At 45.2% G+C, this 22,781-nt stretch overlaps 1 protein-coding gene across 9 annotated transcripts in view; it reads left to right on the top strand.

Annotated features, from left to right (window-relative positions):
• Positions 1 to 22,781, top strand: part of LOC140428486 (receptor-type tyrosine-protein phosphatase T-like) — a 1,877,905-nt gene that overhangs the window by 717,311 nt on the left and 1,137,813 nt on the right. For all 9 annotated transcript variants that reach the window (XM_072515007.1, XM_072515008.1, XM_072515005.1 and 6 more), the window contains exon 3: positions 22,079 to 22,350. In XM_072515007.1, coding sequence (XP_072371108.1) covers positions 22,079 to 22,350 — 272 coding nt within the window. The remainder of the gene's footprint in view (positions 1 to 22,078; positions 22,351 to 22,781) is intronic.

Raw genomic sequence — 22,781 nt, 5'->3', positions numbered from 1 at the left:
CAGACGGGCATCGCGCTGCCCCAAAGGTGCGGAATGCTCCGCATCTTTGGGGGCCGAGCCCCGACATTGAGGGGCTAGGCCGGCGCCGGTGGGATTTCCGCCCCGCCAGCTGGTGGAAAAGGCCTTTGTTGCCCCGCCAGCTGGCGCGGAAATGACATCCCCGGGCGGCGCATGCGCGGGAGTGTCAGCGGCCGCTGGCAGTTTCCCGCGCATGCGCAGTGGAGGGAGTCTCTTCCGCCTCCGCCATGGTGGAGGCCGTTGAGGAGACGGAAGGGAAAGAGTGCCCCCACGGCACAGGCCCGCCCGCGGATCGGTGGGCCCCGATCGCGGGCCAGGCCACCGTGGGGGCACCCCCGGGGTCAGATCGCCCCGCGCCCCCCCCCCGGACCCCGGAGCCCGCCCACGCCGCCTTGTCCCGCCGGTAAATACCTATTTTAATTTACGCCGGCGGGACAGGCAATTTCTCGGCGGGACTTCGGCCCATGCGGGCCGGAGAATTGAGCGGGGGGGCCCGCCAACCGGCACGGCCCGATTCCCGCCCCCGCCCAATCTCCGGTACCGGAGACTTCGGCAACCAGCAGGGGCAGGATTCACGGCGGCCAATGATGCCCCATGATCCTAATGGTAATTGTTCGGAAAACAAAGGTAGTTTTAAGGGATTTATATTTGTATTGGTAAAATTAGAAATAGGGCATTGATCTGAATGGGTTTACTGTAATGTTTCTGTGGCGGGAATGGTAAAATCTATAGTTAGTTTGTGTGGGGGTTGGTTTCTATTCCAACTGTGCTTCAATTGTGCTTAGCAAGGGCTACGGTGTGGAGAGTAAATAGAGGCTAGCAGAAGTAGCAGTGGTTGCTAAGCTACTGGGGATCTTTTACAGTATTAAGGTTTTCCTGAATCTTGTTTTAGCTGGATATCGTGCAGTTGAAGACAGTACACTGGGTTTGAACATCTCTCAATTCTGCCAGGAGAAGAAAGACTAGACAGGACAAGGGAACTGCAAAGAGGCAGGCTTCCCGCAGGATCAGATAGAATTCAAATAACCAGGGAACTGGGACAGAAAGAATATTTTAAGAAGACTGAAGTTCAAGAACAGAGACCAAGGTATTGGTCAGAGGCGAATTCAAAGAGAGAAGCAAAGTGCTATGAGTGAAAGAGACAGCTGCAGTAATCAAAGCTAAAGTGGGATAGCAAACTTCAAAGGTAAGTCAAGAGTTTGATGCCATTTTAAGTAACTGGGAATCAAGAGTTAAAGCAATTGTGAACAGTTTGGACAGCAGTTAAGTCAAAGAAATCCGAAAGGAGGAGTTGAAAATCCTGGATACTGGATTAAGTGTTAAAAGTGGAGTGGAAGTTTTGTTTAAAAGATTCATTTGGAAAGTCTGGATTGGTATTCATAATGCATATCGCTGATTAAAAGCATGATTGTGAAAGAAGATTTTAAAGTGTGTTTTCTGGGAGTGGAGCTTGGAAGCTCTCATGTGACAATCATCTGGGGAGTTTTGAAGGAGATATCCACAGACACTGGGTGTGATCTAATGGAAAGGTTTCTCGGGAGCGCGATTTAATTAATTGGGAACAAAGTCCCACTGTGAGCATGTTTAGCTGCGTGTTTCCCAGCGCTCGGGGTGCCTGGAAACACAATGCTATTAAATGTTACTCACGTTAGGTAGAGGGCCTCAGTGGGGAATGCACGGCCGAGGCCGCACAGAGCCCCGTTTTGTGCACTGAGGAGCTCCGCTCACTGGAACTCCTGTAGCGAGAGATTGGGAAGCCACTTTTTACTGGTGTCCCGATCTCAGGAGCTGCCGGCGTGACCCCGCCTGAAGAAACAAATATGCAGATGCTGGAAATGTGAAATAAAAGCTGAACATGTAGGAAAGGATCAACAGGCAAAAGCCAAGGCAAAAACAGATCAGGCAAGGTTTTCAGCATGGATTCTTTGTCTAAACTTCAAGATTGACAAAGGTTTAACTTCCAAAAGCTTAACTTGGTGCGATAACTTGAGGTGTGGTGGATGGATGTCAGTCTATTAAGATGTGCCACTGTGCCTCATCAATTGTTACAGCCGTCTGCTCCTGGGTTCTGGGATTGAGATGCTGAGCTGCTTTGTCCAACCTGCAATGCATAGCTGCTGACGACTCTGCTGGACTGACAGGTAGTGGTGTCATCAATTGGACGTATCAGGCATTTGGACCAAATGAGCTGTCCTTTAGCAAACACCTTGATGGGCTGGATGAACATACCCAGCAAGACCTCAAAGAAATGCTGAAAACCACTATTTCTGCTGGTCTGCAGTGTCTTCAAAAACTCGAAAAGCTAAAACCTTAGTTCCAAAAAGTGGGGGTCACCAACATCTACTTTAGTGTCCCCTATCATGGGCCTGCTGCATATCTTAAAGCAACGGTCAGCTGCTGGATTGGCTCCAGGAATTGTAGCATCTCCTGTACAAAGTTGCTGGTTCTGATCATTACATTTCATGCTTGAAGTCAAGGGCAATGTTACCCATAATGTCATCACCCATAATGATGCAGCCCAGGGTCCTTATTCCCTTTTGATGGTCCGTCAGCAGAGACATCCTTGTGCCTCAGAGGATTGTATATCTTTGGAGTTCTCCATCCCAGAAAGTTGTGGACATTCATCATTAAGTTATTCAAGCCACGCTGGTTTAGCACAGTGGGCTAAACAGCTGGCTTGTAATGCAGAACAAGGCCAGCAGCGGGGGTTCAATTCCGGTACCGGCCTCCCCGAACAGGCGCCGCAATGTGGCGGCTAGGGGCTTTTCACTGTAACTTCATTGAAGCCCACTTGTGACAATAAGCAATTATTATATATTAAGGCTGAGACCAATAGATTTTGAATTAGGAGAAGAATGTGGGCAGACGGAGTTGAGGTAGAAGATCAACCATTATCTTATTGCATGGTGGAGCAGGCTGAAAGGGCTGAATGGCCTGCTCTTGCTCCTGTTTCTCATGTTCTTAAAGGCAAATCTTCATTGCGTACCTAGGAGTTTCAGATATGAAGCAAAAAATAAATGAGACGGTCAAATTTCCAGTCAGCCCAGATTACAGCAAGTAATCGCGCAGTTGTAAACCTTTGTAATACTTCACTCACAGAATTACAACAAAAAGGAAAATCCTGACTCACAAGTCATTGTAATTTAACATTTTACTTTGGCCGGGATTTTCTGACTCTGCCGCAGTGGGTTTCCCTGTTGCGAATGTGGTGAGCCATTTAAATTCCCTAGATTTAGCAAGCAAGTGGAAGTTCCCACCGGCAAGAGGGCCCGGAAAATCTCGGCCTTTGCCTTAATTATTGAATGGAATTCTGAATTAAATTTTGACAAACTTTTTCTGTCAGAAAGTTCAATATTTCAGGGAGATAATTGTCCTTTTACAATAAACGGAGGTTTTCTAGATTGGCCACAAATTTTAAAAATGATAATTAACCTGTGTGTGTAGGTGTGAAGACGTGAGGATCGTTCTGAACGAATATTTTGTGCTTGTTTATGCAAAAGAGAAGCAGACATTGTAGTTGAGAAAGGATGTGAAAAATTGGATGTGATAAACAGAGTGAGAGGGGAAATATTAAAGTATTTAGCATCTTTCAAAGTAATTAATTCACTAGGCCCGGATGAAATGGATCTTAGGTTGTTGAGGGAAATGGAAGAAATAATGGAGGATCTTATTATTATTTCGCAATGATTTTTGGCTGCAGGCAAAGTGCAGAGAACTGGTAGATTGGTAATATTGCACCATTGTTTGAAAGGAGAGAAAGAGGTAGGAAGGCCTGTCAGCCTAACCTCACCAGTATGTTATTGGCATAGACTCCAAGCATGGTTATTTAGGGAGGAACAGAATAATTAATAACAGCAGCCTGGATTTATTAAGGGAAGGTGATGACTGATTAACTTGATTCAATTTTATGAGGGGCTACAAAGGAGGATCAATGTGGAATAAGAAGACTCATATTGGACACAAAACATGGGGTGAAATCTCCCAACTGTTCATGCTGATGGGATCTTCCATTCCCGCCGACACGCACCCGCCAGTTTACCGGTGGCATGAGGCAAATTCAATAGGAAATCCCGTTGACAGCAACAGGACCAGAAGATCCCTCCGCCGGCCAACGGCTGGCTACCTCCTGCTGCCGGGAAACACGCCATGGGGAGGCCAGAGAATCTCATCTATTGACTCACTTTTTCTCCACAGGTGCTGCCAGACCGGCTGAGATTTTCAGCACTTTCTGTTTCTTTTTCCAACCTCCAGCATCCACAGGAGTTTACTTTTATTTTAGGATCAATGAGGGTAGTGCTTTTGATTTAATTTATTTCGACTTAACTCGGCTTTTGACAGGTTTTCAGCTGGTAGACTGGCCAAAAAAGTAAAAGCCATGGGGCATGATTCTCCAGAACGATTTTGAAGTGTGGAAGCGAGTGGGATCTTCTTCGAGCTTCCCATCCTGGGCACCGGAACCCCCCCCCCGCCATTGTACTCACCCACCCTCCGGCCCAGGACATGTCCCCGGTGTTGTGTCCCATTCCCTGTGTGTTCAGATGTTGGCTGCTGCGTACATGGTGTGGACTCTGGCAGTGTTCGGGCACAGCGCCCAGGCATCGTAGTCTGATTAGGTTGCTAGACAAGGGGCGCAATACTCCCATCGGGAGACTAAGTCCCGACGACGGAGTGAAAACCGGAGTGTTTCAGTCCGGCGTCGAAGGCCGCTCCCAGCCCCCTAGTCTCCCACCCCCGGGGGGGCTAGGAGCGGCGCCGCGTCAGTTATGCGCGATGGGCCTTGGCGCCACGTAAAAGCGGCGTCGCGTAAATGACGTCACCCGCGTGGGTTGGCCGGCACCAACATGCGCATGCGCGGTTGCCGCCCTTCCCGCGGCCGCCCCGCAAGAAGAGGTCGGATGGATCTTGCAGGGCGGCGGAGGAAAGGAGGTCCTCCTTCAGAGAGGCCGGCCCGCCGATCGGTGGGTACCGAGCGCAGGCCAGACCCCTTTTGAGGCCCCACCCAGTGCAGCAACCCCCCCTCACAGGGCGCGCCCCCCCAGCATTCCTGCACTGTTCCCGCCGGCAGTGACCAGGTGTGGACGGCGCCGGCGGGAACCTGTCGTGTTGGGCAAACCGCTCGGCCCATCCGGGCCGGAGAATCGCCACTCGCCCGTTATCAACGGCAAGCGGTGATTCTCCCAGCGGCCAGCCGTGATTCTCGCCGTGCCGGTTTGGGGGGTTGGGAGAATCACGTGCGGGCGTCGGGTCGGCGTGGCGGGACTCGCGCGGCGCCCAGGCGATTCTCCCACCCGGCGTGGGGGGGGGGGGGAGAATTCCGCCCACGAACTCCCACATGCTACATGACCCACCCCGCCCACTGGAATGAGTGAAGATCACACCTAACTTTGATTGTCAATTCAGCAATAGCCTTCAGCTGCACGGCCAGAGGCCACAGCAGCCAGTGGTTGGTGGGGCAGACAGGCAGGGACAAGGGTTGCCCCAGAATGGGTATACACGATGCAGGGGTTGGCATGGTGGAGCCCCGAGGGTGACCCCCCCCCCCACCCCAGCAGACCCTTCCCTCCCATGGCGGCCCACCCCAGCCGAGAGTGTCCCCCCCCCACCCCCAGCTGAGCACTGAGGTGGCAAGCGATGTGCCCCCATGCTCTTTACCTGTGAGCAAAGAAGGCTACTCACCTCCTCGGGTCCCGCAGAGCCCTTCCGCGAAGTTCACATTTTTAAAAAGGAGTACTAATTGGCACCAACATGACCACTTGCTGAGGTGACCGCAGAATCACGGGAGCCCGTTGGATGTCGAGAGGCTCCCATTAGTTGCATGGAAATAGGGCTTAAGTTGTGAATAGAGGTTTCTCGCCATGCTGTGGTGGGATCCTGAGTTTGCCTATGGGGGTGGGCCGGTTGACTCGCACACTGTTTGCCACCTGGCACGGTTTTCGTTTTTGGCGCCTCCCGCTATTCACCAGACTCGTTGTGCTCTCGCTTGAGTGCAACGAGGCCAGGGAATCGCTCCCATGCGATCCAAGTAAGAGGCAAATTAGATCCCAAAAATGGCAGGGAGCAAATGCTATTTGTCATGGGGATCTTTTGTGAAAGCTATTTCCACTGGGATCTTACTGGGCACAGTACTAAGGCCCCTGCTTTTTGTGGTGTATATATTATTCTTTCATGGGGAGCGGGTCTCACTAACTATCCCTAATTGCCTTTGAGAGCTGATGGTTGCAGTGATCTGCATATCTGCTGGTATGTAAAGGGTTAACAACTGTATCATAGTGCTAGACAACTATTAGATGGCAGCACCAGATCCATGTATATAAACTGAACTCAGAGGATAATCCCGCCTCTTCGTATCAGGAGTGACTAGTTAGCAGAGTGTTAGAGAGCTATAGCTTAGTTGTCATGTGTAGTTAAATTTATACTTCTTATTTACTTAATCATCAGTTATAGTTGTAGAAGAATGAACAAACTCATTGATATTTATATTTGTTATTCGTTAAATGTTATTTGCTTAATTTGAAGACTGATAGTTTCATTGAACTACAACCATCAGACCATTCTCGAAGTAAGCAAAAGAGTAACGGTGTATTACAATTACGTAATATAACATTGTACCAGGGTTTGGCTTCGAAAAAACTAGTTAGAGTGATTAAGAAATATCAGTAACAGAAGAAATTGGTAGCAGCTATTCAACTTGGGAAGCGTCGCAGCAAACGGATCCTTTGAAGAAAACCGTCTCGATGGACCAAGCTCAAGCTCCACGTCACCTCAAGACTACTGGTGATTTGAACTTTAATTGGAAACTGTTTAAACAGCAATTTCAGATATATTTGGAATCTACTGATTTAACTACCACAGCTGATGTTAGAAAAATTGCATTGCTTCTATCAATGGCCGGACAGCATGCAATCAAAATATATAATTCCTTTCAATATTCTGCTGGTCAGGACAAAGATAATTTGAAGTGATTTTAAGTAAATTTGATGACGACTGCAAGATGCAAACAAATGAAGCATTTGAACGTTTTATTTTCAACAAAAGATTGCAGTAAACGGGAATCATTTACTCGCTTTGTGACAGTCTTAAAACCTCTAGCTCAATCTTGCAACTTTGCAGCACTGCATGACTCATTAATTTGTGATCAAATTGTATTTGGGAAAAATGATGAGCATCTAAGAGAAAGGCTTTTGAGACAACAAGATCTAACATTAAAATTAGTGATTGAAAAATGCCTAGCACATCAGCAGAGCTAGGATTAATATAATGAATATTATACACATGAAAAAGGCCCGAAAATCCAGCATGAGGTTAAGTGTGTAAAAATGGTGTCACAATCGATGAAGAAGCACGTTTCGGACGGCAACCATCTTGCGCACGTGCGCACTCGAACCCTGCACATGCACACTTCGTCAGAAATTGCGAGACGGATGAAAACCGGTCTGCGCATGCACGGAAGTGTCTCATGCATCAAAATGTTGACGTCATGATGTGTTATAGGTGTGGAACTGCCCATTTAAAGAGGAAATGGCCAGCACATGGAAAACAATGCTCTAAGTGTGGCAAGCTTAATCATTATGCTTCGCAGTGTAGATCTTCTCTCCCATTTAAATCTGCGAAATAAAACTACAGGCAGATTAATGTTCGGACTGTAGATTCAGCAGAAAAAGAAAGCAAAGAGAACTTTTCATCAGACAATGACAATTATTCGTTGGAAAATACATTTTTCGTTGAAGAAGATAGAAGAACAACATTCACATCAACAGTCATGCTACAACAGACACGCATCTCAATTGGAACCACTCACAACGGATGATCTTGTAGGAATCGAAAACCTGGATGGAGGATGGTCTGCTCCTGCAACAATCATTAGGAAAGCAGATCCACGCTCTTACATAGTATAATTAGCGGAAGGCACGATTTTTCGACGAAACAGACGTGCTTTGCAAAAAAATTCGACTACACCACCAAATGTTTCCAGATTTAAACTTCACAGAGTCAATTTTTCGTGACAATTTACTACATACCAGAAATTCAGATGACATGCACAAGACAGTGATAACATCACATTCACCACCTCGTCAGCTCAGATGATCGTCTAAACAACGACAAAAAACAAATAGACTGAACTTGTAATATATCCATTGTTGTACATAGTCATTACTCAAGTTTTGCTTGTACAGATATACATCCCATAATTCATTGTTATCTTGTTATAAAATATCCTCTGATACACAGAAAATATGTTTTTTAAAAAAGGGGATGTAGTGATCTGTATATCTGCTGGTATGTAAAGGGTTAACACTGTATCATAGTGCTGGACAACCACTAGATGGCAGCACCAGATCCATGTATATAAACTGAACTCAGAGGATATTCCCGCCTCTTCGTATCAGGAGTGACTAGATGGCAGAGTGTTAGAGAGATATAGCTCAGTTGGCACGTGTAGTTAAACATTATTTATATTTCTTATTTACTTAATCATCATTTATAGTTGTAGAAGAGTGAACAAACTCATTGATATTTATATTCGTTACTCATTAAATGTTATTTGCTTAATTTGGAGACTGCTAGTTTCATTGAACTACAACCATCAGACCATTCTGGAAGTAAGTAATCTGGACGTATTATAGCAGTGGTGATTCGTGAACCATCGCAATCCATGTGATGTATGTATAACCATAGTACTGTTCGGGAGGGAGTTCCAGAATTTTGCCCACAATGATAGTAAAGGACTTGGTGATATAGTTCCAAGACAGGAATGTGGGTGACTAGGAGGGAAACTTGCAGTTGATAGTGTTCTGATGCATCTGCGGCCCTTGTTCCTTCAGGTGGTAGAGGTCACTGGTTTGTCGCTGCTGCCAAATTAACTTTGCTGAGTTTAATCCAATTATTTGTACTCAAATAATTCAAAGAGGGTATGAATGAGAAGTTTACGGAAGGTACAAGAATTTTGCATGTGGCTTTTAGCGAGGAAGAAAGCCGTAGCCTGCGAGATTAAATCAATGGATTGGTCAGGCAGACAAAAAAGTGGCCAATCAAATTGGTATGAGGTAAATCATTTGGTGAGGACAAAGAAATAGATAGTAAAAATGAGAATATTGAGAAGTGTAGAGAAGCAGAGGAGCTTTGGAGTGCAGGTACATAGTCCTGGTACATAAAGTGCTCAAGAAGACAGATCGGATACTTTTCTTCATTAGCTGCTCATATAAAGAAGAGCAGGGAGATAATGCCAGAAGTATATAAAGCACGAGGTAGACAATGGGCGCGATTCTCCGCCGGCGGGATGCTCCATTTTGCCGGCAGTCCGGGGGTTTCCCGACGGCGTGGGGATGCCCCACAATGGGAAACCCCATTGACCAGCCGACGTAACGGAGAATCACTCCGGCGGGTTGAGGCAAAAATGTGGTGCAGCGGGGCGGAGAATCCCGCCGTATATCTACTGTCAAATGTTCTGGTCATCGCATTACAGGAAGCATTAGATTTCACTCGAGAGGGTATAGAGAAATGCCCCTTCCCCCCCCAAATCAGATCCTCACGATTATGATCCCTTTCTCAACACCCCCAATCCAACTTACTGCACCCACTCCCGATATTCAACTCCACCCCCTCCCCGCGACATCTGACCTTCCTACCCCCGACATCTGACTTCCCCAACTGACCTCGACCCCACCTCCTGAACTCCGACCACCCCAGCCCCGACGTCCAACTCTCCCAACCACCTAAATCCTACCTTAGACACTTACCTTCTCCTTGGTTTGTCAATTTCACTGGGCCCTTTAAACTTAGCTGCTTTACAGCCTTCGATAACTGCGTCGGCCTTTGGACTTTTCGGCGCAGCTATCGAAGGCGGGCAAGTCCGCTTCAAAGCCTTGTAATTCCAGTGGGCCATCGCTTTCAGATGCTGGCGGGAAGTTATGGGCCAATAATGTAGCTAAACCTGGAAATATTAGCTATGAGGAAGGATCGGATAGGCTGGGGCTATTTTCTTTGAAACATAGGAGGCTGAGACAAAATTTAATTGAGGTGTATGGAATTACAAGGGGCTCAGACAGAGGAAGGATCTATTTCCATCAACAGGCAAGTCAGTAATCAGGGGCATAAATTTAAATTAATTGGTAGGAGGATTAGAAGTGAGTCGGGGAGAATTTGTTTTCGCCCAGATGGTTCTGGAACTCCCTACCTGGTAGAGTATCAGAGGTAGGCACCCTCATCACATTTACAAACGTACACAAGCACTTGAAGCGCCGTAACCTACAAGGTTACGGACCAAGAACTGAAAAGTGGCATTAAGCTGCGCTGCTGTTGAAAAATGAAATGAAAATCGCTTATTGTCACAAGTCGGCTTCAAATGACGTTACTGTGAAAAGCCCCAAGTCACCACATTCCGCCGCGCCGCCTGTTCGGGGAGGCTGGTACGGGAATTGAACCGTGCTGCTGGCCTGCCTTGGTCTGCTTTAAAAGCCAGCTATTTAGCCCAGTGTGCTAAACCAGCCCTGTTCTGTAGACTGACTGTTTTTTGATCTATGCAGATTTGATAGGTCAAATGATCTCCTCCTGTAACATGAATGATTTTGTTTCCTGTAATAGCCTAGCATTTTGATGATGTTTACAAATTGATTGATTGATTTTTTACAGCATATTTAAATTCTAATATAATCCTGCTTGTAATCTACCTCTTTGACAAGTCGCCAAACAGTTCCTTCTTTGGTTCTGGGTTATTTTTGTCATTTCTGTGAAGCATCTTTGGACTGTCGCCATGGGCTGGAATTTTCTTTGCCCAATGGGGCCAGGTTGGGTACATTGAAAATTGGGCACTCAGGTGACGGCACTGGCCATCGACACCTCCAGAACGTGATGCGATTTTCAAAGAGAAGGCTGGAGAGGATGAGGGTGGGGGTGGCCACAGCAACCACAGACCTCCAACTAATAGCTAGGTGAGCAATGGACTCATTAAGGGGCTGCGGAGCAGTGTTTTAGAATTTTCAATTGAGAATTATGGGGAAAATAGAGGGTCTGGGGTACATCGAGGTCTAGCTATAGAAAACACTGCATTTGTTAGTACTCATGGCTCCACGCTGTGTTCAACACTTGTGGGAAATGGGAACTGTAAACTCAGTGCTCTTGCAATTACACTTTGAGTTGCCATCATTGTTGCTGAGGGACTTGTATTTGGGAGGGGTGAGTGTTTGACTCCTTGATAGGGATGTGAGACTCCTGGAATCAATTGGGCATCAGATGTGAGTGAAGGAGACTGGTAAACCACAAGAGTGAAAGGTGAGGCTGTTGAGATAGGAACAGACTGCTCTGACATTGGACAGAAAAAGAGGAACTTCATAAGATGCATCCTCCCGTTCAGGAGGAGGCCAGAGGGGCCCAGTGAGCGGATGCAATGCGAAGGAGATGCTATCAGGACATTAGCTGTACTGCGCAAGATTCAGTGACCTCCAACTGACAGAACGAAAGTGCTGTAGGAGGCTACCCAGGCAGTTGGCGTCTGACATTTATGCGCTGTTCCACGATAACCTGAGAACTTGGATCTGCGGCAACTCCCTAATTACTGCTGTCGAGGTCACTCGGGTGTTGAATTTTTAAATACCTTTTTGTTCCAGGGTTTAATTGCAGATCTTGGTGGCACATCATCATGCCAACAGGTAGGCCGTAGATGCCCCATTCCACACACCACCAGTCCAAATCATTTCTCATTGATTATATATTCTCTTCAGCCACAGGAGTAAAGAGAAAGATTTCGGGACAGCTGCCCTCCCACTTATATGATCTGTATAGGAGATGTTGCATTTCTTACTGAAGCCCCTGCTCAGTCTCACGATGGTTCTTAATGCCTCAATGATGGAACTGGCTGTCATGTTCTGCAGACTGGCTGATATGAATGGTGCACTACAGAACATCTCGTTTAAATAATTTATTATGAAACAACTGCGCGGTAAAGATAACTAGAATAAATAAAATAACAAACTACTAACACTAACTAACTATTCTAGAGCTACTGAAAAATATGTCTGTTCACCAACACGACTTACTTCCAACTCCCCAGACACAGGGTCACGTGGTGGGTTTACACTGCCCCCTGGTGGTCAGAGGCTTGTATAATATTATGTACAGAATTGCTTTATGCACATCATCACACTGACCACTTGATCTGACAATAATGAGAACTATGCGCACTCAGTCTGTTCAGCTTTTTTGTATGCTGGTGTGTACAGAGGTCGAGACCCGCCAACAGGGTGTTGTTCGCCAATCACGTTACCAGGCCTCAGTTGGTTATTAATGCACTTTTGGCACTCGGGCCATGTCCTACAAAAGACGCCTGGCCACTGCCATCTTCTGCCACCTCCATCTGTGCTTTCTCTATCTGGCTAGGATTTCTTTTTTCAGAAAAAAGGAAGAACACAGATTTTCTCTACGCAAAAGCATCAATCAATGTCTCAAGGAAGGCATCGGAGAACTGTGGAACTGCCTTGGGATGCCTGCCCAGGCTGGCACAGACCCTCTGACAACCCTATTGTTCCATTTGTCTTGGGGCTGCCATTGGGGCAGCACGGTAGCCTTGTGGATAGCACAATTGCTTCACAGCTCCAGGGTCCCAGGTTCGATTCCAGCTTGGGTCACTGTCTGTGCGGAGTCTGCACATCCTCCCCGTGTGTGCGTGGGTTTCCTCCGGGTGCTCTGGTTTCCTCCCACAGTCCAAAGATGTGCAGGTTAGGTGGATTGGCCATGATAAATTGCCCTTAGTGTCCAAAATTGCCCTTAGTGTTGGTTGGGGTTACTGGGTTATGGGGATAGGGTGGCGGTGTTGGCCTTGGGTAGGGTGCTCTTTCCAAGAGCCAGTGCAGACTCGATGGGCCGAATGGCCTCCTTCTGCACTGTAAATTCTATGATTCTATGATTTCTCCAGGCAATGGCAAACCCACTCATGGCTGCCATTTGCCTTTTGAGATCACTCTCTGTCACAACGTCCCACTTCCAGATCATTCCCAACGCCACTCATTGGGCACCAAACTCCCCTCTGGGCCAATTAGGGCCATTGCATCATGGATACGTGGAGCAGGATCAGGACCTCGAAATACTCCGACCATCAGATTTCTGACCTTGGATTTAAAATCCAATTCCTAAGTACAGGCAGCTTGGTTGTTGATTTAAATACTGTTCAGCTATTTCATCTAAATTAATTGGATACAATTTATGTACTCGCTTATATTTGTTTGCGAGTTGCTTTTCAGAGGTTTGGTGTTCCATTGATATCAGATTAAACCATAATGATGCTTGCATAAATTATCAGCAGATCAGTCTTGTATGACCTGACAAATTCAATGCACTTCTCCTGATTTTTCTAGTCCAGAACATACAAGCTTATCAAGAAAACAAATGTAAATATCGCCACACTCCCTTTTAGGAGAGAGCTGACTGGTGGTGATTTCACCACACCTCAGGTGATGGGCAAGTTTGAAAGGTTGGCACCTTCATGGATAACAGCAGCCCGTATGGGAATTGAACCCACGCTGATGGTATCGCTCCGCATCACAAACCAGTCTTCCAGCCAACTGAGCTAATCAATCCCTATCATTGCAACATAACATGTCCGGGAAGTATGAATTGCTTTGTGAAGGAATAAAATAAATTCACTGGACCTCCGACAAAGTGAGCTAAACATTTCTGTATGATATGAACTGGGTAGATTCAACAACTTCCTAAGTAGTGCTAATGACTGGTAGCATTGCTTGATGAAAGAATAATTAAGTTACAACTGAAAGTTGGGATGTGATCCATTGAGGAAAACACCCTTGTGTAATTTTCAATCAAAAATTCTGACTCAATGCCGTGTGCTATTTAGAACAATCAAATAATGCTCACAAACCACAATAATAGTGTTCCCAGAAGATCAGTCTTTATTTGGTAGAAATGGCTCAGGTATTAACATTAAACTGTTGCCAATTTAATGGAATACTATAGTAATGTTACTCTTTAGAGTCGCCAATGTGATACTGAGGCTCTTTTTATGATATGATGTTATGCCCCAACAGCATCGCCCATACTGTGGGTGTTTCTATTTCTCTTACTGAACCACACGGCTTTCCCGTATATCGGTCAAATGACCACACAACCAGTTAGTCAGTTCAAGTTCAAAGATGGTTTATTTACACACAAGGGTTACCTCGACATGCAAGCACAATACACTACAAGTTAAACTACACCTATCAACTACAATAACCTATACTTAAATTCAGGCGACCGGAACTGTGCAAGTGGACAAGGCCTTTATCTTGATCACGTGGCTGGTTTGAAGAAGTGGCTCTGTCTCTGCTGGGCTCATCCATCAGGTAGCGATCGTTGGTCTTGAACTTGGCTGTCTGGTCGTTATGCTGCAGTTGGGCTGGCACAGGCCGGATTCAAAGGAGGCTGGCACAGGCCAGGTCCAAAAGAGGCAGAACACATGGCTGTGTCCCCTTTTATCCCTCTGGGATTTTGCGCTCTTTGAGGGGGTCCTTGATCTTGGACCCAATAGTTCGATAGGGCTTCGATCACTGCCTTCGATTTCGGCCAATCAAGGGTTGGGTGCCTTGTTGGCTGGGCGGGCCTTAGCGGTTATTGACCTAGGCAGTTGGGCTCTCTGAGTAAAGGGAGTGGCGCCGATCAGTCTGTGGCTGTATCGGTTCTTGAGTGCAATCCTATTGTTCTGGGGAAATGGGCCATTCGAATGCAAACGAGCGGGGGTTTTGATCAGGTCTAGCTATCTGGGTTGCAAATACACAGAAGCTCTGTATCTGTCTGAGTCCTGGGTTGGCCATAATTCCAATGGTCCTTTGCAGGTGGCCATCTCAGATGGCTACAGAACCCTTTGGCATAAGCTACGAAACACAGAAAATAAAATGAATTCTTGGTTAAGGTTGAACTTTCTTAGCTCTTACTGAAATTTAGAGAATGAAAGAAATTCAAGTTTAAGTGCTTGCTGATAACATTTTGAGAACATGTGACTTTGAAAGGGGCAATTGTGTTGTTAATTACAAAGATCGCACTCGAATTTTTCACATGGAAATAATCAGTGATATTGTACGGATCAGTCGGTGGGTACAATAGACGAGAGGTATAGTTTGCTTGAAAAACAATATCATTCGTTAAGCTCCTGTGAACAAAAGCACCAAATTCAACACTTTCTACCACTGTTGGACTTCTGAAAGTAATACTGATTGTGTTCAAACTCAAATAAGTGCAGGTTTCCACAGTCTCATTGAATACATTATGCAAATGGTTGGTTAGTGTGTTGTGCAAAATGAACAATCACAATTATATATAATTATAATTTAATTTTATATGTGCATTGTCCCTCAGGTTCTCACCTGACTATGCCTTCTGTCTCACTCCTCTACGGTTGAGACTGGATTACTCAATCACTAACCTGAATCTAGAAAGCACCAAGCACACAAGGCAACTCACATGCTGATATAACATGGCCAATGAAAATATCTTTCTCCTGTGCCAAGTTCAGTTGAGCATTTTCCCAAGAACGTCTGCAATATGTTGTACATTGCACAACATTTCTCTGCAACATTGAGCTTTCAAAACAACCACTTTATATCTTCGCTGTGAATACTGATGAACAACAGAAGCCTAGGCATGAACCACATAATTTAAGGAGGGCATTGATGGACAGTTTTTATTTTACCTTCACTCTCAGAACGTGGGTGTTGTTGGCAAACCAGCCATTATTTTTGCCCATTCCTAGTGCCCTGCAAATGTCGTGGTGAGCCAGCTTCTTAAGCTGCTTCAGCCCCTCCAGTGACAATACTCCCACAATTGTGACCTGTAGAGAGTTACAAGATTTTGACCAATTAGCAACGAAGGAACTTCAATATGCATCTAAGTCAGGTAATCTGTGATTTGGAGGGGAAATTGAAGGTCATGGCATTTCTAAACTCCTTTCAACTAGTGGAGGATGTGGGTTAGACCATAAGAACTAGGAGCAGAAGTAAGCCTTTCAGCCCATTGAGTCTGCTCTGCCATTTAGTGAGATCATGACTGATCTGATACAATAATATCTCAACTCTACTTTCCTGCCTTATCACTATAACCTTTGATTCCCTTACTGGTTTTGAAGGTGCTTGATGTGTTGGGTACTCTGCTACACAGATGAACCAACACGGTAGCGAATGGTACAACTCAGTTTTATTACGAACATTTATTTACAGTGGTAAACTGGTTACTGAGGTTCGATCATAACCCTAGAATCTGTGGACCTATTCCTAATACTATCTTGTAGTGGCACTCAGCACATGGTGGATGTCTGAGCGGCTTTCTATGAGCTCTGTGGCCTGAGCTGTCTCCTGCTGGAATTCCCAGGAAGTGTCGTGTTCCCTGTTTTGTACTGTGTATGCTCTTGCCTGTGTTTGGCTGTGGTGTTGTGTGTGTTGATTGGTCCATTGATCTGTCCATCAGTATGTATGTATGTTTGTGCTATGATGTTTACCTGAATATCATGACAGTGCAGACATAGAATCTTTAGCGAGCCGCTGCAATATATTCTGTAAATAGGCACAGTGCAACCATGGATTTCTTTTGGTGAAGTGAATAGATATTTAGATGAGTCGATGAGAATTCTATCAATCAAATTGTCCTATGTTGTCTGTACATCCTCAGAATCTTCGACCAGTTTATTACTCAAACATTTTAGCCCGATGCCCTTGTTTGCAAGATGAACAATGGACAAATACAAGTTTATAATTCAACCAAATTTATTATTAAATAGTAAAATAGTCACCTCCTCCCTTAAATTATTCTAAACAATAATAATAATCCCAAGGTTCTTAATACTACCTGTGCCGAAGAACTCAGTCAAGCTGCAGGTCCAATTCGCTGAGTATTGGTTGCCTCGACCTTCATCCTCGAAGGTGGGTCTCACACGCTGCTTCCTTCCCGCCCTCTTGTCTGTTGTCGAATCTTCTCTGCTAACTGGACGCTGAGTCTTCACAAGGGAGGTTCTTGGGTGGTCGATCTTTATACCCCCCTTTGAGCCTTTCCAGAAAGTTCTCTGGTCCTCGGCCAATGAGTATTGGGGCAGGGGTCGCAATACCCGATGGAGTTGTCGATTGCAACTCTATAGGACACCAGGAACCCACCCCCAGGGGTCCATCACCAGGTACATTCTCCGCACGAAACACTACTCCATATGTGGTGATGGCGGAAAACTGGGTGCCAGAAAGTCCAGCTTTATCTGGGCAATCCATAACAATGATCCATTTGAATGGGACTGATTATCTCCTGATGTCTTGTTGACATGACAGGCGCAGACTTGTCCCGACTGTCTGCCTCTGATCAGTGGGTTTGAACTTGGCTGTTTGAATTCCCACCAGGCCTCCCTGGAACTAACTGTGGTTTAATTTTTAATGTCCAATCCGTAATTTATAGTACCCAATTTTATATTGGGCCTAAAACTCAGGCCGCTGTCCATTTTACCTCACCTAGATGGTATCAGTTTTCTTGAGTGCTGTTGTAACTGCAATCAGAAATCAAGTGGAGGTTATTCCATTGCACTCCAGGGGCGCGATTCTCCGCTCCCGCGCCAGTTGGGAGTATCGCATGGGTCGCCACATTTTCCCGCAACGCCGGTCCGACACCCTCCCGCGATTCACGAAAGCGGCCAGATCGGCACAATCGCATTTTCTGCGGCATGGTACAGTGAATCGCCCGAGACAGCTAAAATGGTGACTCACCGGTACCCCCGCGATTCTCCGGCCCGGATGGGCCGAGCAGCCTGCCCAAAACGGCGGGTTCCCCCCAGCGCCGTCCACACCTGGTCGCTGCTGGCGGGAACAGCGCGGGAACGCTGGGGGGGGGGCCCGCGGGGGGGTAAGGGGGGATCCTGCACCGGGGGGGGGCCTCAAATGGGGTCTGGCCCGCGATCGGTGCCCACCGATTGTCGGGCCGGCCTCTCTGAAGGAGGTCCTCCTTTCTTCCGCAGCCCCGCAAGATCCGTCAGACATCTTCTTGCAGGGCGGACTTGGAGAGGACGGCAACCACGCATGCGCGGGTCACCCAGTTATGCGACGCCGGCCGTGTCATGTATGCGGCGCCGCCTTTATGCGGTGCCAAGGCCTGAACCTCGACGGCGTTCACGACGGCGCGAACACTCTGCCTCCATTTCGGAGAATCCCGCCCCAGTTCTTTACCTCAAATGGCAGAGAGACTTTGAAGATATATGAGGTGAGCGACTGACTATAGAATAGTCTATGATCTGCTCTAGTAACCATGACATTTATATGACTGGTCCAGTTAAGTTTCTAGTCAATGATGACACAAAGGATATTGACAATGGGGGAATGTGTAACAGAATTGCCATTGATGCCCAAAAGGAGGTTGTTAAGCTCTCTCAAGTTGGAGATTTAATTGGGAAGCAATCTCTTCACTCTTCCTGAAAAGCTTAAAGAAGTTTTGTCATTTTTTTTCTTTCATTGTTTAAGTTCATCTAAATCTCAGATCTTCAATGCCTTCTCAGTCTTTGATGCAGCAGTGAATGATATGGCTGTGAGAATCTTCCCTGGAGCCGAAGGTCATTCATCTTCTGAAGCCCTTTCCATGTGCTTCAAGGGTGCAACAAGTTCCTCAGAGAATCCTGGGATCCCTTCCAATTCCAGAGCGTCCAGGGGTCAATGCTCTTCCATCTTCTCTCTTGAATCAGCCCTTTGCTGATGAGTTGTCATTGTCCTTGCAGTTCAGTCATTCTGCAATCTATACTCTGCTTTTCGGCAATGCTATTAAAGTGCTCTCCCATTCTGATGATGTCCTCCTAGACAAAGAAGGAATCTCACATATCACCAAGACCTCTTCCCTGAGGGCTGAAAATACTGTGGAAGACTGAATCCCCCAGGACTGTGAGTTGGGGAGGGGAAAGATAAGAGTTGGTGATAGATAGAAGCTGTAGTTGTAAAAAGGAAGTTAAAGAAATGTAATGTAAATAGTTAAAGATATAGGACGGGGTTTTCCGGCCATTCCCGATAGCAGGATCTTCTGATCCCATCGACCATGAGCCCCTCCAGCGAAGGGTCCAAACAACGGGATACCCCGTTGACAGTAAGGGGACAGGAAGATCCTGCCTCCAGCCATGGGGTGCAACTCTGCCCCCACAAAATGCGCCATGGTGAATGCAAACAATCCCGGCCATGGTTTCATATTGTTGTTGAAAATTGGACAACCTACTTGCGGGGAGGTGCTCTATAAAGGGTTAAGAGATGGGATATGCTACTGTATAATACAGGTGTTTGTGTATCCATCCTTCTGCTATCCTTGTCCTTCTCGGCGGTAGAGGTTGCTGGTTTGGAAGGTATTGTCAAAGGACCCTTGGTGAATTAGTGCAGGGCATCTTGTAGATGATAGACACTGCTGCCATTGGGTGTCGGTGGTGTAATGAGTGAATTTTGAAGGTGGTGTGTGAGGTGCCAATCAAGAGGGCTTTTTCAGTGTTATTGGATCTTTGAAATTAGAACATTCCAGCTGGTGGTGGAGATCAGTGATCTGAAGGCCCTCATTACATTCAAACCTCCTATGGGGAACTAAAAGACAGAGACACTCTGATTGATGGGGTCCAATAGAGGGCTATAGCCCTAAGATTCATTGGTAGGTTCTGTGCTGTGGTGCTTAATGAATGTTATCCCACAAAAATGAGTATGGAGTCTAAGAATGTCCAATCCTGCCTTATTAGCATGCTGCAATACTCTTCTGTCTATTAGCCCTGGCCTGGCTTCTTCCCCCTTTTCAGTAATATTCCCCCAGAAACCCTGGAAAGAGATCTGGAACATGGAAGCATTTTCCTGAATTTTGAACCCAGGGATACGGATGTCCCTAAGATGCAAAATGCAGAAAACTCGCTGTCAATTCAGATAACTTGTGTCTGGAACAAATAGGTGAGATTTCCTTGAGGAAGGAGTCTCACATAATGCCCATTGAGCTCTCGGCTTTTAACAAAAAACCTACCTGCATTTAATTTAAATGTTCAGCAAGTGGAACTGTTGCAAGGAACTGTTTGCGCTCTATGAATATTTAAATTTTAACTGCTGGGAGAAAGCCAAATGTCTAGTTGCAACCTCAGATGCAGACTCCTGTCATGTCCTTTTAAGACTGAACGCTTTCCACTTCTATCAACACTGTAAACAATGTTGGAAACATGTATAACATAGAGAATAGTTAATTCCCAAAACATGAAATCTGTCCCTTTACATTATTTGAATGTGGACTTGAATAAGCAGCTGAATGTGAAACTCACTGATTTAGCACCCAAGTCAAAGTGGAAGACAGCAGCCGTTGAAGAGTTATAATAATAATCTTTTATTGTCACAAGTACGAAGTTACTGTGAAAAGCCTCTAGTCGCCACATTCCGACACCCGTTCGGGTAAGCTGGTACGGGAATTGAACCCGCGCTGCTGTCCTTGTTCTTCATGACAAACCAGCTGCCTAGCCCACTGACCTAAACCAGCCCGGAGTTGTAAATAGAAGGGGCTGAATGGTCTCCTAGTGTGTGTTGTAAATATCATGGTTTTATGAAAACACTTTATTAACTTGCTGGTGGTAACTCCAGTTTGCCCAGAAAGGTGTTGTTGATCATCCAGAACAAATTTAATACTTGTACATTTTTCCGAAACATTAACATTTGGTGAATAGTTGCCTATCATCATAAGCAATTCAAAATTCTACCTGCTTGTCTAATAATTATATTTTTCCCTCAAAGATCTATTAAGAAAGGCTGGGATAATTTACTCAATAATGAGGAAGCCGGAATATAATTACCTGATCCTAGCTCTGAGATTTCATTACATGGTTCTGAGGGTAGCTTATTCATGACATTAATCAGCAAAGCCAATGGGGAGGTTGATAACAAAAAGTTGTAACACTTAAATATTCATTCATGTTGACCCCAGCTGTGAAGCTATTACTAAAGTGAAATAAATGGTACAAGTTGACATATTTTACGGAAAGCCGACAGAATAATTCAAATGCAACTGACAATATTGTTTCTCTTGACAGCTCCTTGTACAGAATTAATACATACAATGAATTATGTACTTAATGTAAGAATTTACAAGAAATTATTATATGAAAACTCCAAACCGATAGTCTTAATAACATTCGAAGAATCTTTATCCCGTTCATCATATGTATGATTTAAATATAAATTGTATGTTTTGAACAAGCACAGAAAACATGAATTATTAACATAATACTTCTTTGCCTAAACCTATGGCAGTTACATTTCTACCCTCTGCCGTTTAAAATTTTATTTACGGCTGAAGGTTATCCACAGAACCAGTGAACTGACCTTGCCACAATAGACATAATTTGGAAACAAGCCTTTGTTGTTCCAGCTGACATTAGGGAATATGTATAATTTTACCTTTCTGAGATTAAAATAATGGAAATGAATAGATAATCTAAGAGGAGAACACAGCAGACTTCAAACATCAAAAGGTGAATTCAAAATAAAATACTGTTTACATGTTAATAATGGCCATTGAATGCCACAATGTCTTTCTACAGTATACTTACAGGAAATAGGAATTTTGTTGGTGCATGATGTTTCAAAGTATGAATCTGCAGAATGAAATAGATCTCTGGTATTATCATTTAGAACAACTGACCCTACTTGCTCACTCATGGAGATATGTTTTATTCAAATAGAAAGAACTATACTCAGTTGGATTTATCAAAATAATTGATTGATTAAATAAAAATATGTGGACTTTGAAGTGTCAGCATGTGGAGGAGATTGGTGTTTGGTAGGTTTAATGCATTATCTGGTGCCTCCAATAGTAATTGCATAAACATGCATAATAATTGCAGCATTGTTCAGTCCATCAAGTCAGTTATAATTTCCAAACTTCGCTGTAAGCAGTATATCATTGACAAATTTCAATGTGAATTAATTTGAATATCAGATGTGTTGATGTCCCATCAATGTGTTAACTTTACTTTCAACATATTTGATTCAAACAAGGTGACATCAATTAATACTTTGAAGTGAACTCCATGATTTGAACTTTAAAAAATTATTTCCAATTCTTCTAGGATCCTTTATGATGGTAAACAGCTCTGGACGAATATCAGGACAGAAGGCGCATCTCTTATTACCTGTATTGAAAGAAAATGACACACACTGCATTGACTTTCACTATTTTCTGTCAAGTAAGGACAGATCAAGTCCGGGTGCTTTAAATGTCTACGTGAAAGTTAATGGTGGACCTCAAGGCAACCCTGTGTGGAATGTGTCTGGGATAGTTACTGAAGGATGGATTAAGACAGAACTGGCTATCAGCACATTTTGGCCGAACTATTATCAGGTAAGATTGTGGTATGGACAAGATGAGTGAATGGCCTCCTTCTGTGCTGTAACATTTCTATGATTCTATGAATATTACATATATGGGCCTAATTATATAGTATTAACAGGCTGTGTTACTGAGAGCTTATGTGCAGGCTAAGTTTTTAACTAAGGCTAAGGGGCTTTTCACAATAACATAATTGCAGTGTTAATGTAAGCCTACTTGTGACAATAAAAAGATTATTATTATTACGTTACCAGCACTGCTGTGTTGTCAGTTTACCCTGCAAAGGTGTATGGAAACCAGGGGCCGAATTCTCCGCTGTCGGGATTCTCCGTTGTACAGCCGTGCACCCATGCCTGGGGATTTCCCATGGGGCTGCCCACAATGGGAAACCCCATTGGCCGGCTGACGAGACGGAGAATCCCACTGCCGGCGGGGGCGCGCCG

This window comes from Scyliorhinus torazame, chromosome 8 (assembly GCF_047496885.1).
Source record: "Scyliorhinus torazame isolate Kashiwa2021f chromosome 8, sScyTor2.1, whole genome shotgun sequence".
Lineage (NCBI taxonomy): Eukaryota > Metazoa > Chordata > Chondrichthyes > Carcharhiniformes > Scyliorhinidae > Scyliorhinus > Scyliorhinus torazame.
The sequence above is the reverse complement of the archived record's forward strand: the minus strand, read 5'-3'. Positions and strand labels throughout refer to the sequence as shown.